Consider the following 15,586-nt stretch of genomic DNA (forward strand, 5'->3'; position numbering starts at 1 on the left):
GTCTTAGTCAAGGAAACAGACTTTAAGACTCTTGTCCTTGGATTATCCAAATGGGCTGCAGTTAAGTGAGCTAAAACCCCAGGGTGTCCTGAGGTCAAGGGCATGCATTGTTTATTACAAGGCGGACAAAGAAATACCGAGCTGAGCACTTTTTACAGTTCTAGTCTGCCCTATGTCATTTCGTCTACAGTCAGAGAACAACTTCATAGAGATGAATGTCTTTTATTATGAAAACTGCTGTTACATTACAGCCAACATTCCAAAACAGTATTTTAACAAACACTTGTCTTGATTATAAAGTAGCTCGGAAATCATGATCCTTTTCAAAAGTAATTAATGCCTGCTGAATCATTTCACATGAATCAGGACACTGCTCCCCACGGGGTACAGCAGATGAGACTGGAAGAGCACCAGTGTTTCCCAAACAGCTACATGTCACTGCTACAGTGTAAACCAACGACCTACAATGGGGGTTTGTCAAGAAGCAAACCATGGAAATGTGGTGTTACAATACTTCTGAGGTGGGAACAGCCCGGTGTGTCTTTCCTTTCTTCCCTTCTGAGTTCAGTGTGAGGTAGAGGGAAGGCCACAGCCTGCAGCTCCCTGCTTCCTTCCTTCCTTCCACATTTCCCAGTCTTCTGTTTCCACACAAAGCCTGTGCTGGCCTCCTGGGAATGCAGCTGCCTGGACCAGTGGGGCTCTGTAGCAGCTCAGCATCAGGGTCTGAATTCCAGTGTATCCCTATGTCCTTTACAATCAGGAGGCAGAAGTTCCTATGTGGATGTATTCCATGTCCGGACCAGGATGCCATAGTCACCTCATGGAACCTCTCCCACCACAAATACCCTGGTGGAGGGGCTTATAAAAGATTAAAACTGCAATTTAAAAATTCTTCTTCTTCTTCCCCCAGCAAAGCAGCATGCTGCTCAAGTGGCTGGAAGGGATCTAGGAAGGCAAGGTATGGCTACTTCAGTCTCAAGTACAACCTACTCCTTGCCCAGGGATGTGGGGTTAACTGCAAATGGATGTGGGCAAACCAGGAACTTAAAAACAGTCAGCAACTTCTCTCACATAAGCAGCTTTCCTGGGAAATCTTCCTGCAATTCCATGGAGCTGACACCTTTCACTACAGGATAGGGGTAACCGGCTTCCTTTTTAAGTAGGTGTATGGATCTTAGCACAGCAAAGACTGTCTAAGTGGATTCCTATTTCCTTTTCCATTCTCCGTTTGAACTATACAGTAGGCTTTCCCTCTGAGCTCAGGGCTCTAATTATTAGTAAGGCTCAGAAATGACAACCAAAACAACACACAGTCCATTCCAATGTCCACGCTCTTCTTTTTGCCGCCGCTTCCACCACCAGACGATTCCAGATGGTGCCACAGCCTCCGAAGCAGATAATCCAGTTCTTAAGCTGTCAGGTACCTAGTTAAGCTTCTCACGCTGAATCTGGTAGTAACATGCCTGGAAAAATTCAAAACAAAGCCAAGTTTTCCTTTTAGTCTAGGGAAGGAACAGTCCCTTATTAACACAGACGCCCACATATTCACTCACTCATGCTCTTCTTCCCTGTGACTCCATCCAATGCCTATGTGCAGCCTAGTGTAATTAACAACAACACAATTGTACATATATCCCTCTATTTCTGAAGCAAGGCTGTATCAGCTGTGTACTAGTCTGTACTGGTTAGAAACATGACATTCACTGGGAGGTCTGAAGGGACACACGGCCATGTGTGAAGAGTTCCCCAAGACGGCTCAGGACAAAGAATCTGAGCGGCCCTGCACGCGGCAAGTCAGAATTTCCAAGAACGCATTTCAGAGAAGCATGTTCAGGGGTCCCTCAGTGGTCGTGCTTAGGAGTTACAAACTACAACGCATGCCACACCAGGGATGCATGCTTTCCACTCTTGAGTTTGGTTTCTTGGGATAAATTCCAGGGAATGGGATCCTAAGTCAAACACACCAACACTAGGAACTGTTCACACACGAGCAGTTGAACTGCCGTGTACCCCACTGTCAGCAATGTGGGAAAGTGACCTCACTGCAATCCCACCAGCACTGGGTGAAGCTGAACACAGATCTGCTGGTATTTTAGGCACAACAAGCTGCGGTTTGGACCTCTATGGTTTTGAGTGACTGAGCATTTGTCCTCATGTCCATTTACTTATTTTCCTTTGGACGCTTCATACTCTTCAAGGACATACTGATGAAGTAATTTGTAGACAGTATGCTCCACTCTCTCTCTTCCAGTTTATATAACAGAAATGGTCATGAAAATGTTTAAAGTTAGCTCAAACCACTGTTCAGTTCTAAGGTTCTGCTCATTTTAACGGCCCCGTCTTTCCTTTGCTCATCCTTTTTCTACAAACCCCACAGCACACATGCCTGGCTGCCTCAGCCTACCTTCAAGACTGCTGCAAATGACAATACTGCTTTTCTGACATTTCTTAAGTATCTTGACCAATTTTAGTTCGCATCTTCCATTTCTAATGTGAAATTGTATTACTGTAATGTTACTATGAACATTATCCTTTCCATGAGGGACTTTCTATTCATGTGACCTTAACATACTACTTCATATTAAGTATTATAATTTTAAGATTTTATTACCTGGTAGTGTAGGTCTGATCTGTCCTAATTTAATGTATTATCATGCTTTTAGTATAAACAACATATAGTCTGAAGGTATTTAGTCTACTCTGAGAGGCAACTCAGATCCAGAAAGACAAATATGGTATGTATTTGCTTATATGTGGATGTTAGCTGTTAAGTCATTGATAATCAGGCTACAATCCATACAACTACAGAAATTAGGTAGAGTAAGGGACTAGAGGGGGAGATGGATCTCCCCAGGAAGCGGAAATAGAACAGATAGTTATGGATGGGTCAGGGGGAGGGGGATGGGAGGGAGGAAGGCAGAGATGGGGGGAAAGACAGCCACAACTAAGGCTTTTGAGGGTCTGATCCAGTAGACGCTTCCTAAATGAAAATCCATGGAAGAAGGCAATTTGACTGAGATCACCCAGTAACAGGGAGACAGAGCTCCTACGGGACATCTCCTGTCACCAAATGAAGCTTCCAGTGCCAGGAATGGGTTACGTCTAACTGAGCTCTTGGCCAAAGGGGCCCCATGGGAACCCCTAAACAACTCAGGATGCTGCCAAGGCTATTGGTTGCTTCCACAAACTGACAGTAAGGCCTACCTATTGCTGAAGACAACACCTATACAGCTCACTGAACATGGAGGAGTCAGCTGGTGTCCATCATCCCTGCTGACTAGTGTTCAGGGTACTGGAAGGCACTCTGCATGCCACCAAAGGAGAAAGGTAAACACTAACCCCTACAAACGTATCCCTCTATAAGAGTGACCTGCTTGCAAGAACGCATTTCAGAGAAGCATCTTCAGTGATCCCAAAGTACTAGCACAAAGCTTGTAGGAGTAACTAATCAATATCTGATTGAGTTGAGGCCCATGTGGTGGTATGAAAGAAAATGGCCCCCAAAGGGAGTGGCACTATTAGGAGGTGTGCCTTTGAGGGTTCATATATGCTCAAGCCACACCCAGTGAGACAGTCCACTTCCTGCTGCCTGTATATCAAGGTGTAGCAGCTCCTTCTCCAGAAGCATGTCTTCCTACACACCGCCATAATGATAATGGTCTGAACCTCTGAAACTACAAGCTGCCACCTCAACTAAATGTTTTCCTTTGTAAGAGTTACATGGTCATGGTGTCTCTTCACAGCAACAGAAACCCTAACTAAGCCCGCCCACTCCATGAAATGGAACCCATACCCAATGCTGCTTGGGGTGGCCAAGAACCACTAGATACTAGACAGGTCAGGGACCTAGGGAAAAACCAAATACTGCTGTTCTGCTAAAGGAGCATAAAAACGAAATGACTCCTAATGACAGTCTGCTGTACTTGTAAATCGGTGCCTTGCTCAGCCATCAGCAGAGAAGCTTCCTCTTACAGTAGATGGAACCAATAGAGACAAAGGGATGTCTCCATCAAACCCATCCTCTCAGGGCTCGAGGAACCCTGTAGAAGAGGAGGCAGAAGAGCGTGAGAGCCAGGAGGGAGGAAGACACCAGGGAGTCAAGGCCTTCTAGACGCAACAGGATTGATGCACGCACGAACTCAGAGACCATGGCGTGCACAGGGAGGGTCTGCACAGGCCTGCCCCATATGGGGTCCTAGAACTGAAAGGAGAGTGGACACAGACCCCCACCTCTAACCCAGAGGCCATCTCCAATTGAGAGCCACTTGCCAAGGAAAAACTGGTTTTCTCGGAGGGAGTCTCAATAGGAAAGCAGACCACGCCTACAGGAAGGCCATGACCGGCAGCAGCTGGCCAACACAGAGCGAACTCAATGGGATCTGTGGGGTTTCTTGTCTCGTAAAGTTAAGTGAGGGCTTTTGTTTTCCTTTACCTACAGGTCATTTGCATCTCTATTGTAGCTTCCAGTTTTGTGTGGTTAGGAGATTCCTGTGTGTGAACAAGCGTGTCTGTGTTTCTTGTGCTTTTTCTTGTTTTGCCCTATTCCAATCTGCCTGTTCTGTATTTATCTTACTGTATTTTTCTATTATCCCTTAGATGCCTGTTTGATTTCTAACAAGAGACACAAAGGGTGTGGGTCTGGATGGGAGGACAGGTAGGAACTAGGAGGAGTGGGGAGCGGGGAGACCATAATCAGAATATATTGTATGAAAACATCTATTTTTAATAAAAGAAAAAATGAAGTCTACGCTGAATTTTTCTACAAAGAAGAGAGTGGCTCAGGCACCGTGGCTCACCCTTGGGAAGCGCTGGTGGAAAGGTGACTAAGAGTTCCAGGCTAAGACCCTATTCTCAAAACAACATCCCCCCAAAAGAGAAGAACGGGAGGAAACGTGGCTACTGAATGGTTTATAATATGGTAGGTGACAGGCAGACTAACACTCACCTTCAAGGTGGTGAACATTATGCCTTGCTCCCCATGCTGGAGATAGGGGTCCATCAGATCCTCAATGAGGTGGACTTCAGAGCCTAAATTCCGAATCCTGTCCCAGACAGAAAAGACGAGAAGTTCATTCTGCTTCAAGTAGCCTTTCCTTTCCTATCAACTGATGGTGGCAGAGAGAGAACGGAGTAACACAAAGAGTAGCACGGAGCATGGCTCCAGCCTTCCTAGTGCTGAGACCCGCGACACACGCTGTGGGACCCCAATCATAAAACTATGTCATTGCTACTTCAGAACTGTAATTCTGCTAGTTAAGTCAGAAGGTAAATATCTGACACGCAGGACACCTGATGTCATGACACCCCCCCCACCCCCGGAGGTGCGACCCACAGGTTCAAACACTGCCGTTGTGGAATGGGTTAAGAGAAGTGGAATTCTAGTCTGATGGTGGCATCTTGCTATCATCCATTCAAGAGAAGCAAAGGGCAGACTTGGAAAACAAGCAGTCCCAGAGTAAAGAACAATGACCTCAGGAAAGACTGGATACCTGGCCCGTAGCACCACGTATAAGAAGACAGGGAACAAGTCATCCATGGACCACAGGAAATCCTCCTGCAGTGAGGCCAGGACACTCTGGGAGATCTCTTCAAAGGTCTGCTGAATGACTTTAAGTTTGTCTGACGGAGTAAATGTTGTGCTGTTGTGGAAACAAAGGGTAAAAAGATAACCTAGAGTTTCCTAATAAAGCCATCTCTTACTCCTTTTTAGAAGAACAGTCTCTCTTGGGTCTCACAAGCCTCAAATTAGACACTATAGGCAACCACAGCATGGCGGGGAAGGTCTCTGTAATCCTACAGTGTTTGGGCAAAGAAGCCTCCAGCTGTCAGAGATTCCTGTAGGAGAACTCTGACAGAATGCTCCCTTTGAGCCACTGGATCAAAGGTATCTCTTTTCTGAAAGAGAAGCTGGTTAATTTCCATTTGGCTTAAGATAGGATCACACAGGTAAGTCTTCAGGCTCTCCACACTTGGAAAACACAAGGGTATTTGAGAGTAAAACAGCCCTCAAGTTTCCAAAGAGACCCTGTCATCTTCATGTTAATTCTCACAGCATCTAGGAGAGGAGGGGAGGGGGTAGGGGTGGGGGGACACGCGTTCTTTCCACTCTGCCAGCAGACTGAGCACTACCTCGACTGTGCGGCCTTTCAACAGCATGGAGCATTACCTGATCTGCTGCAGACATTCCACTGCAGAGGCAAAACAAGCGTCTTTTGTGGTCGGCAAAACCTGCAGAAGGAGGAGGTGACTGTCAGACATCTCCCGCAACAACAAGATGGACGTCCTGGGGGCCAGACAGCTGGTGGAAACCCACATGAACCTGAGCACAAACTCCTCACAGAAAGCGCAACACTTCTCAGCAAAGAAGAGCATGTTTGGTGAGGAGTTAAACTCTACTGTACCTTTTTGCTCTCTCCCAGGATTGACAGGGTTGCTGGCCAAAATTTCCTACAATGAAACCACAAATTGTTAACATACCATTTTGGTAGACACACCTCCTTTAACAAGGTGATCGCTATCTTGGTTTTCCTGTTCCCATTAAAAACAACTTCTCCACATATTGGTTCTGAGTTTCATGTTTTTATGTCCATTTTTCCTAAGTTTAGTAGATATCATGGAAATGATTTAAGAGTGTGAATAAAATTCCTGAAAAGGAGCTGTGTCTAGCTGTGGATGGAAAAACTCCTGGAAGAAGTCTGTGTTTGCAGAGCCTCAAGGACTGACTGGAATTCAGTGCTGTGACAATAGTGGAATTCTGCAGGTTCAGAGGCTGAGTACTTTACCTTGGACTAGTTTTAGTCTTCTGGAGCAGCCATTCCTGGCCTACTCTGTATCATCACACAGCATCTTGGGTCTATGGAACTGCTCCCCCATCTCAATGTACCTGCTCTCTGGTGTACCCACCAATGCATTTTAAACTTGCCTTGACTTAGGACCTTTTTTGTTGTGTAAAACTATAAAAATCCCATAAATCTGCTTCCATGTTGAAATGTGGGATTTGGGGTAACCTAAATCTTGTATTCCCTTTAAGATGAGAGCTGTGGTTTTTATGTTGACAAAAGCATCTACCATATCCCAAAGAGGTTTGGCATTCTATATTCCAATAATCTCACACTAACAGCCCAGAATGCTTCCTTCATTCACTTTTATCACACTTTTATTACTAAAATAGTCTATTAAAAAACAACTTCCCATACAGCATGAATACATAATTCTTGGGTGGGTTGGGGATCAGCTTTATCACTGCTCTAGAAAGGATGATCATGTGATTCCCCAGAACAAGAACCAATGGTCTGAGATAGAAAGAAAACTTTTAGGACCTGAAATTCTACATCGCAAATGAGGAGGGAAGGAAAAAGAGGCAAGGAACACCAAGGATTTACAGAAATGAACTTCTAAGGAACAGGAACATAAATTACGCAAGTTCAGTTGTCAGACGAGTCATTTAGTTCACATGATAATGAACATGTTCAGATGAATGAGCAACTTCATGACTATCTTCGAATACTCTCAGAAATGAAGACCATGAGCGGGTCGGAAAACGACACACACATCCACACAGGTAGATGCCAATGGGTTCTTGGCAGTGCTGAAGGATTTTCAATTCCAGCTTTTGGTTCTCCCAGGAGGGTACCAACCTCTGCACCCCGAGAAAGCCCAGGAGCGCGGTGTCCGCTTGCTTGTTTAGCCGAAGCACACATTCCCAGTAAACGTCTTCCTCACGGTCATTGTCCAGGGCGTAAAGCATGAAGAGCGGCGGGTAGAGCCGAGGAAGCAGGACAGGGAGCACTAGGCCAGAGCTCGTTACTACGTAACTGCAGACAAGGGGGGGAAGCGTTGACGGGCTGAGAGATGAGCATCCTCCCTGGACTACAAGGCTCCCAGGACGGTGCTGGGAAGTGACTGCCTTGGGCCAACTGTCAAACTGGAAAGCAAACTGAGGCTGCTCCTGCGGGGTCCCCTAACTCAGCACATGTCACCTCTGCTCAGCAGCCCTTGTGCCTGGCTGTGTGGCTGCTCCTTCCTGGATGGTGACTAGGCCCACTAGGAACTTTGGAGGGGTCACTGAGGAACAGGGCCTGGGGAAAGCACTATCTTTGGGGTTCTTCAGGAGTCCATGCAGCCCGCACCCCATGTCTTGACCACCTCACCCAGCTCAGCTTACCCTGGCTCTGGGGACTCGGATGTGGAATCTGATTTCCCAGTGCAGAAGGACCTCCTTCCGGTGGGTGGAGGAGCAGACAGGGGAATTGTGCTGCCCTCTTCAGGAAGCTCAGGAAATAAGAACCTAAGCAATAATTGAAAACAAACCAGAAAATTCTATGTCCAGAGCAGTTGACAAAAGGAAATATCAGTTTCTAGTTCATCACACATACTAGCTAAGGTTGGAGCTGAAACACTTGCATGTCTGTGATCTTTTTCCTAGACACACGACCCTCCCCACACCTGACACATTCCAAATGCACTTAGCAATTCTGAGCGTGGTGATACAGGGAACTTCCTAGGTGATGCAATAGAGAACTCATCTGTTGGTTTAAAACCCAGCTCCCAAGCTCCAATGGCTGTTGCCCGAATCTGTCTTCTTATGACAGTTACTGATGACTCATTTCACCACTGCTGGTCTCTGCTCAACACTTCCTGCTTGGACAGGCATGCAGACCTGAGGCAGGAGCAGCACCTCCTTTGGCCCCAGCCAGCCCATCATCCTTCCTCAGTGTTCTTGAAAGAGCTAATCACGGTAGCACTCTGCATGTGTAATCTGCTCTTCCTCACCCTGGCTCGTAAACTGAACAAAACAGTTTTTTTGTTTTGTTTTGTTTTTGTTTTTTCACTTTTGAATGCTTGGTTGAGAGACTGGAGTGCTCAGCAGGCACTCATATACTACTGATGAGTATATATGGAGCTGTAGTGAGGAATGTGACATGTCCTCAGAGACCAACTTTACAATGAACTCTACCTGTTCTGTGGTTAGGATTTGGAGACCTGATTTAGCCTAGAAGATAAATACAAATAACACTACTACATTTTACACCAAATTCGACTTGGAAAACCAAACATACATTTATTTTAGCCTTCACTTACATGTAATGAGAACACTAATAAAGTAGTAGCTGTCAGTGGCTAGGGTTCATCTTTTTCAGCGTATAAGCATGAACAAACTAGAAATGGACCTCCATTACTTAATCTGTTTGAGGATCTGCAGCATCCTCTCAATGAATATGTCCTATGATAGAGGGACACTTAGACATCTCACAAAGCTGTAACACGTAGCTTTGAGTTGAAGATGCCCCGACTTAACAGAACACTCTGGGGTTTTCAAACATCAGAGCAATGCTCTCTTACCTCACAAGCTGGAAGATCCGCTTGAGGTAGGACTTAATCTCCTTGACAGCCTCCTGCAGTAACCGGCGGTTGGCCCCCACACCCACATACGTCATTCTATACACGGCCACCAGGGTCTCCACCAGCCTGCCCAGCGGGTGCAGAGGAGTGTCACAGGCCTGGGCGGCAGGGGCAAGGAAGTTGGTCAACAGGCAGCAAGAGCAGCAGAAACAAGTCCATAACAAACTATTTCCCCAATCCCGGAGCAATTGGGGGTCTGGAAAAAAGTATCTTAGCTCTGTAAATATTGAGCCAATCTAAACTGTAAGGAGCTAGAGTTGTGAACACTTCCTGTTATGTGAGAGAGATCTCACACCGTGGACCAGTTAAGATCAACCGTCACTGTTTGCTTTTCTTCAAGGTAACATTCCACACCCATTTGTGACCTGTTCTATTTTTGCTTTTCTTTTTATGTATTTCAAAGATTTCCTTCCTTCCTTCCTTCCTTCCTTCCTTCCTTCCTTCCTTCCTTCCTTCCTCCCTCCCTCCCTCCCTTCCTTCCTTCCTTTAATTATGTGTGTGTGTCTGAGTGCAGGTGCCCCTGGAGCTGGAGGGACACACTTGTGAGCTGCCTGATGCAGGTGCTGGGGCCTCTGCTCCCGACCGCTGAGCCATCTCTCCAGCACCTACTCAATACTTAGAGCTGTTGGTTTGTTTTGGAGTCAGGGTCCTGGTGTGCAGCTTAGGTTGGCTTCAAACTTGCTATCCTCCGGCCTTAGCTTCTCAAGGGCTAAAATTAAAGCAATGTGCCACTGTGCCTGGCTGTCTTTCGGTAAGTTTAAAATGTTAAAATCTTTCTTGTAGTGGTATTCTGGATCAGGATTTCATGTTGTCCTTTTTTATGGCTAAACAGTTTTCTACTGTAGAAAAATTAGTGATGGTGGGGGATTGTGGTTAACAATATTGTATAGCTCAAAACAGAAGAGAGGATTTGGATTTGTCATCACAAAGACATCTAAGTATCCTGAAATGATTAATATATAATATATAAATGTACTGAAACATCATACTGTTCCCCACAAATAGGTAATTACTGAGAGGTCTAAATTTCCCCCATTTTACAACCAGATCTAGGTTTCAGGGTTGTTGTTTTTTTTAAGCGCAAACAAGTTTCAGTTTCTTAAACAAAGGCTTAAACAAGGGCTATTAATCAAACAACATCCCTAACAACAGGAACGAGAGAGAGAGAGAGAGAGAGAGAGAGAGAGAGAGAGAGAGAAAGTGTGAGCAAGTACAAGGCTTGAATCAGCCCCACAGTATCACAAGACAGTGACCAGCAATGGACTGTTCCCGTAACCCCCTGAAACAGGCCGGACTTGCCCAGATATGTCACAGATAAACCAGAACCTCAGCCTGTCCAAACTGTGCTAATGTGACTGCCGCCTGCATAACCAACTATGTTAGAGAGGACCTGAAACTTCCCCTAGCTGTGCTTAAAGGGAGCCATGCTCCTCTAGGGGCGCCATCACTCTGTAAAGGTGAACAACCCCATGTATGCCGGTAAATAGACCCTCTTCGTTCTTGCACACCATTTGAGTCTGGGGTCTTCCTTCAGCGTTTTCTTGGATCCCTACATTATTTTCCGTCAATTACAATCAGACAAAATTAGAGCCAAGTACAGTGACTAAAGCCTATAACCTCAGCATTTGGGAGGCTAAGGAAGGAGTGCCCTGAGTTCAAGGTCAACCTGGGCTACACGGTAAGACAAAAGTCAAAGATTCAGCAAACAAAACAAAGTAAAACCCAGACTGGGTTAGATTTGAATGATGACTTTGTCTGTGTTGGAGGGCCTGGGGGGTGAAGGCAGGGAGAAACAGGTTTCCTGTAGCTTAGGCTGCCTTCAGAATTATGAGCAGATGGTCTTGAACTCCCGGCCCTCCCAGGTGCTGAGATTTCAGGTGTGTATGCCGACACCCAGCTGATCTACAGCCCTTTCGTAAGGGTTCTGTCCTGAATTACGTCATCAGCCTGGGACGTGGCCCAGCCTAAAGAGCAGGTGCGCTGTGCCCTCCATTTCCTTTTCCTGCTCTTCCCTCCTCCCTTCCTCCCTCCCTCCCCCAATAAAGCTCTAAAAGGTAATTATGGCTCATGACTTGCCTCCAGCACTCTCTTCCGTCAGCACCAGCAGCACTGATTTAACTAACCAACAGTTTCACCATCAACTCACAAAAGCGAGGTCATCATTTTGACTTCTTACCTTTATTAAATACTTCTTGATGTTGTCATATTTCTCCACAGAGAAGGCACCAACGTGCTGGGGAATGTACTCCAAACTCTCTAGCGTCTGAGTCTGTGAACGGCTTAACATTTCTGGACTGTGAAGAAGAGAGTCCAGCATTTCACATGAGAGAGCAAACGGTTGCAATTGTGCACATCTAACAGTCACCAACTGAGGGGGAGACGGAGCATCTTGCTCAACGTGCTGACCAGCTACTCTGAGCATCCACCGACCTAGCAGAGGCTCAACATGATCATTACGACCCATAAATCTGTTCAAAACAGCATTTGACATTACCTCATGTCAACTATAAGAAATCAAGAAAAGAAAACGCAATAAAGGAAGAGCTAAAACTAAATAAACGAATGAGCAAAGAAAGAGATGAAAACGGGTTAGAGACGTAAGGCCTCACTGCCCGCAGCAAGGAGCATGGGTAACCTCAGGGGCCCCATCAGTGAAGGAGGCCCATGCAATTCTACTCTAGTTTATCTTTATCACACATTTCCTTATACGTTGAAAGTCAAATTTGGAATGTTCTTTAATTGCTGGCTATTGGAAAGCAATTAACAAATGCAAATGAGAGTAGCACAGACCTTATTTTTAAAGATCAAATGTTTGCTTCTATGCACAAACAGCAAACTAAGCACTTCCTGATAGTGTAATTTTTAAAGTTTACTTTATGCATATAAATGTTTTGCCTGAGTGTGTGTGTGTGTGTGTGTGTGTGTGTGTGTGTGTTTACCGTACGTGTGCCTTGTGCCCACCTATGTCAGAAGAGGGCACTGGAGTTACAGGCAGTTGTGAGTCACCCTGTGCGTGCTGGGAATCACACCTGGGTCCTCTACAAAAGCAGTCAGTGCTCTAAGCCACTGAGCCCCGAGGGCTCCAGGAGCACTTCCTGCTGTTTACAGCAAAGGAACAGCACCACCAACTACCTGCATTACACTCGGACTGTTTCAGGGTTAGAAATTCAGTTGCCTGCTCAGCAACGCTTGTGGGGTTAGGAAAAGTGAAGAAAGGCTGATGGAGAAAAGGAGAAAAGAAGAGAGGGAAAAACAATAAAAGTTCATCTGTAATGTTCCTCTAGTGTTCTGGAAATGCTGGGCTGCAGGCCCCTGCTGAGACTGAGCACACCCAGACCCACTGTGGCACCTGCATGTGATGCACACTTTTCTCTAGCCACCTTCAAGATCTTCTCTTTGAATTTGAAAGTAATGCTTCTGAACATGATTACCTCTGACTTTTCCCAAGAAATGCCCAGCTCCTTAAATTTACAGGCTCACGTCTTTTACCAAACTACAAACCTTTCTCAACCATCATTGCTTCAAAAGTTTTCCCCACCCTATATTGTTATTTCTTCTTTTGTAGAATTGGTGTTTGTTGTTGTTTGTTTGTTTTGGTCCTTTGGGAGGACACTAGTGCTCTTACCACTGAGCATCTCTCCAGCTCTTCTCTAAGTACACACATTTAAACCCATCAGTTCTCCAGGCTCTGTTCATCCCCACCCCCAGCCAGGGTGTTCCTGTGCTGCTAACACCAGCTGGTTCCTCCTGACCTGCTCCCAAGTTCACTGTCTCTACCATCAGCACCCCACTTCTGCTCCCAAGCCCACACTGAGTTCTTCAAGTGACTGCACTTTTCAAATCTAAATCTTGAATTTGGTTCTTTCTTTCTCTCTTCCTCTCTTCCCCCCCCCCCCTCTCTCTCTCTCTCTTTCTTTCTTTCTTTTCAGGTCACCCCACCTAGACAGGGTTTCTCTGTGTAGCCCTGGCTGTCCTAGAACTCATTCTGTAGAGCATGCATGCACCACCTCTGCCTGGCAGACTTGGTTCTTCTTTATGTCTTCTGTTTCTTTGATGACAATTTCATTTTAACTTCTGTTTCAAGGAGGGCTGTGACTGCTTTCCAGAGCATTTCTGCCATCCTTATTTTTAAGTTTTGCCAGCTAACCCCAACACTGTCCATCTCTGGTCCAGGCCTGCAGATTATCCAATGACTCCACTGAGTCGAGTCATCTCTCCAGCACAAAATTTTGGCCTTTAAGCAAATAATCTCAACAATGAAACTATGCATGCCAAGGCATTACAATTACTTCTTTGTTTTCACATAGAAAGGCTCAAAATATTGGGCTAGAGAGATGGCTCACGAGTTAAGATTGCACTACTCTTGCAGAGGCTCCTTGCTGGGTTCCCAGCAACCATAGGGTGGCTCAAAAATGCCTGTAACTCCAGCTCCAGGGCATCCAAAGTCTCTGGCTTCTGCAGGTACATGCATCATATGCACACACCTACCACATCCACACACCCACACCATACACACACACACACACACACACACACACACACACACCATACACACACCCAAATTAAAAATAAAAATGAATCTTACAAAAAAGGAGGCTCAGTAACTATAGTTCAGCACAGTTCAGACTAAAGATCAAAACTGCTGTATGAGATGAGGAGCCCATGTCCTGTGCATGGCCTGCCACTCTGATCTCAAAAGAATGTGCACTGATTCTATAGAATACAGTAGGTTTCTTCCTAGGGAGCCTAGAGAGTCTCTAGATGCCTGAATCAACGATCTCAGCCTATCAACCTAAAACGATGCCAACAGCACAAGTGAAGGGACCAAGGAGAGAGAAAGAGTGTGTGTTGGCACGGTGACCCATGCTGAACAGACACGAAAGTTCAAGATCCCGGGGAGGAGATCTCCGACTTCTCTAAGGAGAACTTACTTTGTTTCCCTATGACACTCATCGAGGTTTGCAAAGAGGCCTCACTGACTACTGATCGCTCTTTCCCGAATCCCATCAGCAGGGCTTGTGCAGGTGTGCTAAAGGTGTGCAGGCTGTCCTCTCTGCCCAGCTTCAGGCGTCATTTCTCCAGCAAGCTCCTTTTCTGAACACGGCTCTGCAGACAGCCTGCAGTGCTGAGCCTTTCCTTGCTCAGCCCTTTGCTGGATGCTCACTGATTAGGCTGCACGGGGCAGAAGGCTGGCTTCCAGGAGGAGCAGAAGAGGCCACCAAGCCTGGCACACCAGTTTCTGCCACCTACATTTCTCCCCAGCTGGCAGGGCTGCAGGTAAAATTCAGCCATTCTGCTCCTTACCCCAGAGAGCCTTCTGTGGTGCAGCCTAACTGACAATGAGCTTAGTTTCAGGTTCAGGGGTTAGAACACACTTCCCTTCCTTTCCAAGGGCGTCCAAGCTACCCACAACGCACCCTGCATGGGAGTGCCCCCTCACTGACTCTTAGCTACATTTGTACTGAGTATACAAACCTGACTACTGCCTGGTTTCAGGTTCTGACTGCACATGCCCTGCCATGTGCTGTGAGGCATCTGCTCACCTGTCTCTGTGCTGGCGTCGATTGGTGGTCAAGGCCACAGCAATGTTATCCCACGCTTTCCAAACTTCCCCTTGGCCTGGGCCCTCGCAGCCCAGCTGGTGCCAACATTCATCGAACACTGCTCTCCATTTCTCATCTGCGGCCACTGCCAGGTTTCCCAGCTTCCTGCTAATAAAGCCACACCAGCCTTCTAGTCATCATACTTTTGTGAAAAATCATCCCCGAGAAGAAAAATTTTCTAATATACAACTTAAGATTCTTCGTGAGCCAAAGTGTCAATACACCAGTGGGAGTTCTATCTCAAAAACACTGGAAGAAAATTTAGAATGGATTTACTTTGGTTAATTAATGTTGAATTTGTTTACCAAATACTAATGTATATGGACTGTCACACATAACAGTATTGACTCTGATGTCCACGTTTCTACAGAATTGACTTTGGAAAATCAACTCCTGAAAAAACAGCGGTTTTCTGATCTTCAAACATTTTATGATAAGAACTGTGAAATGTTGTTATGGGTTTCTAAAAACACTTTGAAAACAAATAAACAAAAAGTCAACATGGACAGAAAATGCAGTAAGTTCTCACTGGAACAGAGCATGTGAAATGATTCCAAATGTCAGAACATGGTCCAAGAATG

The 15,586-nt window shown here is 45.9% G+C and overlaps 1 protein-coding gene across 7 annotated transcripts in view; it reads right to left on the reverse strand.

The window, feature by feature from the left end:
• Window positions 1–206: 206 nt before the first annotated feature.
• Window positions 207–15,586, reverse strand: part of Als2 (alsin Rho guanine nucleotide exchange factor ALS2) — a 69,464-nt gene continuing 54,084 nt past the window's right edge. For 6 of the 7 annotated variants that reach the window (XM_036172977.1, XM_036172972.1, XM_036172974.1 and 3 more), the window contains 10 exons: window positions 14,946–15,113; window positions 11,579–11,696; window positions 9,343–9,500; window positions 8,165–8,287; window positions 7,638–7,814; window positions 6,402–6,447; window positions 6,167–6,228; window positions 5,490–5,639; window positions 4,946–5,042; window positions 207–1,463 (listed from right to left, as the gene is read on the reverse strand). In XM_036172977.1, the coding sequence (XP_036028870.1) occupies window positions 1,425–1,463; window positions 4,946–5,042; window positions 5,490–5,639; window positions 6,167–6,228; window positions 6,402–6,447; window positions 7,638–7,814; window positions 8,165–8,287; window positions 9,343–9,500; window positions 11,579–11,696; window positions 14,946–15,113 (1,138 nt within the window). In that variant the 3' untranslated portion in view covers window positions 207–1,424. The remainder of the gene's footprint in view (window positions 1,464–4,945; window positions 5,043–5,489; window positions 5,640–6,166; window positions 6,229–6,401; window positions 6,448–7,637; window positions 7,815–8,164; window positions 8,288–9,342; window positions 9,501–11,578; window positions 11,697–14,945; window positions 15,114–15,586) is intronic. The other variant, XM_036172978.1, reaches the window with a different exon arrangement.

This window comes from Onychomys torridus, chromosome 23 (genome assembly GCF_903995425.1).
Source record: "Onychomys torridus chromosome 23, mOncTor1.1, whole genome shotgun sequence".
In the NCBI taxonomy this organism is placed as follows: Eukaryota; Metazoa; Chordata; class Mammalia; order Rodentia; family Cricetidae; genus Onychomys; species Onychomys torridus.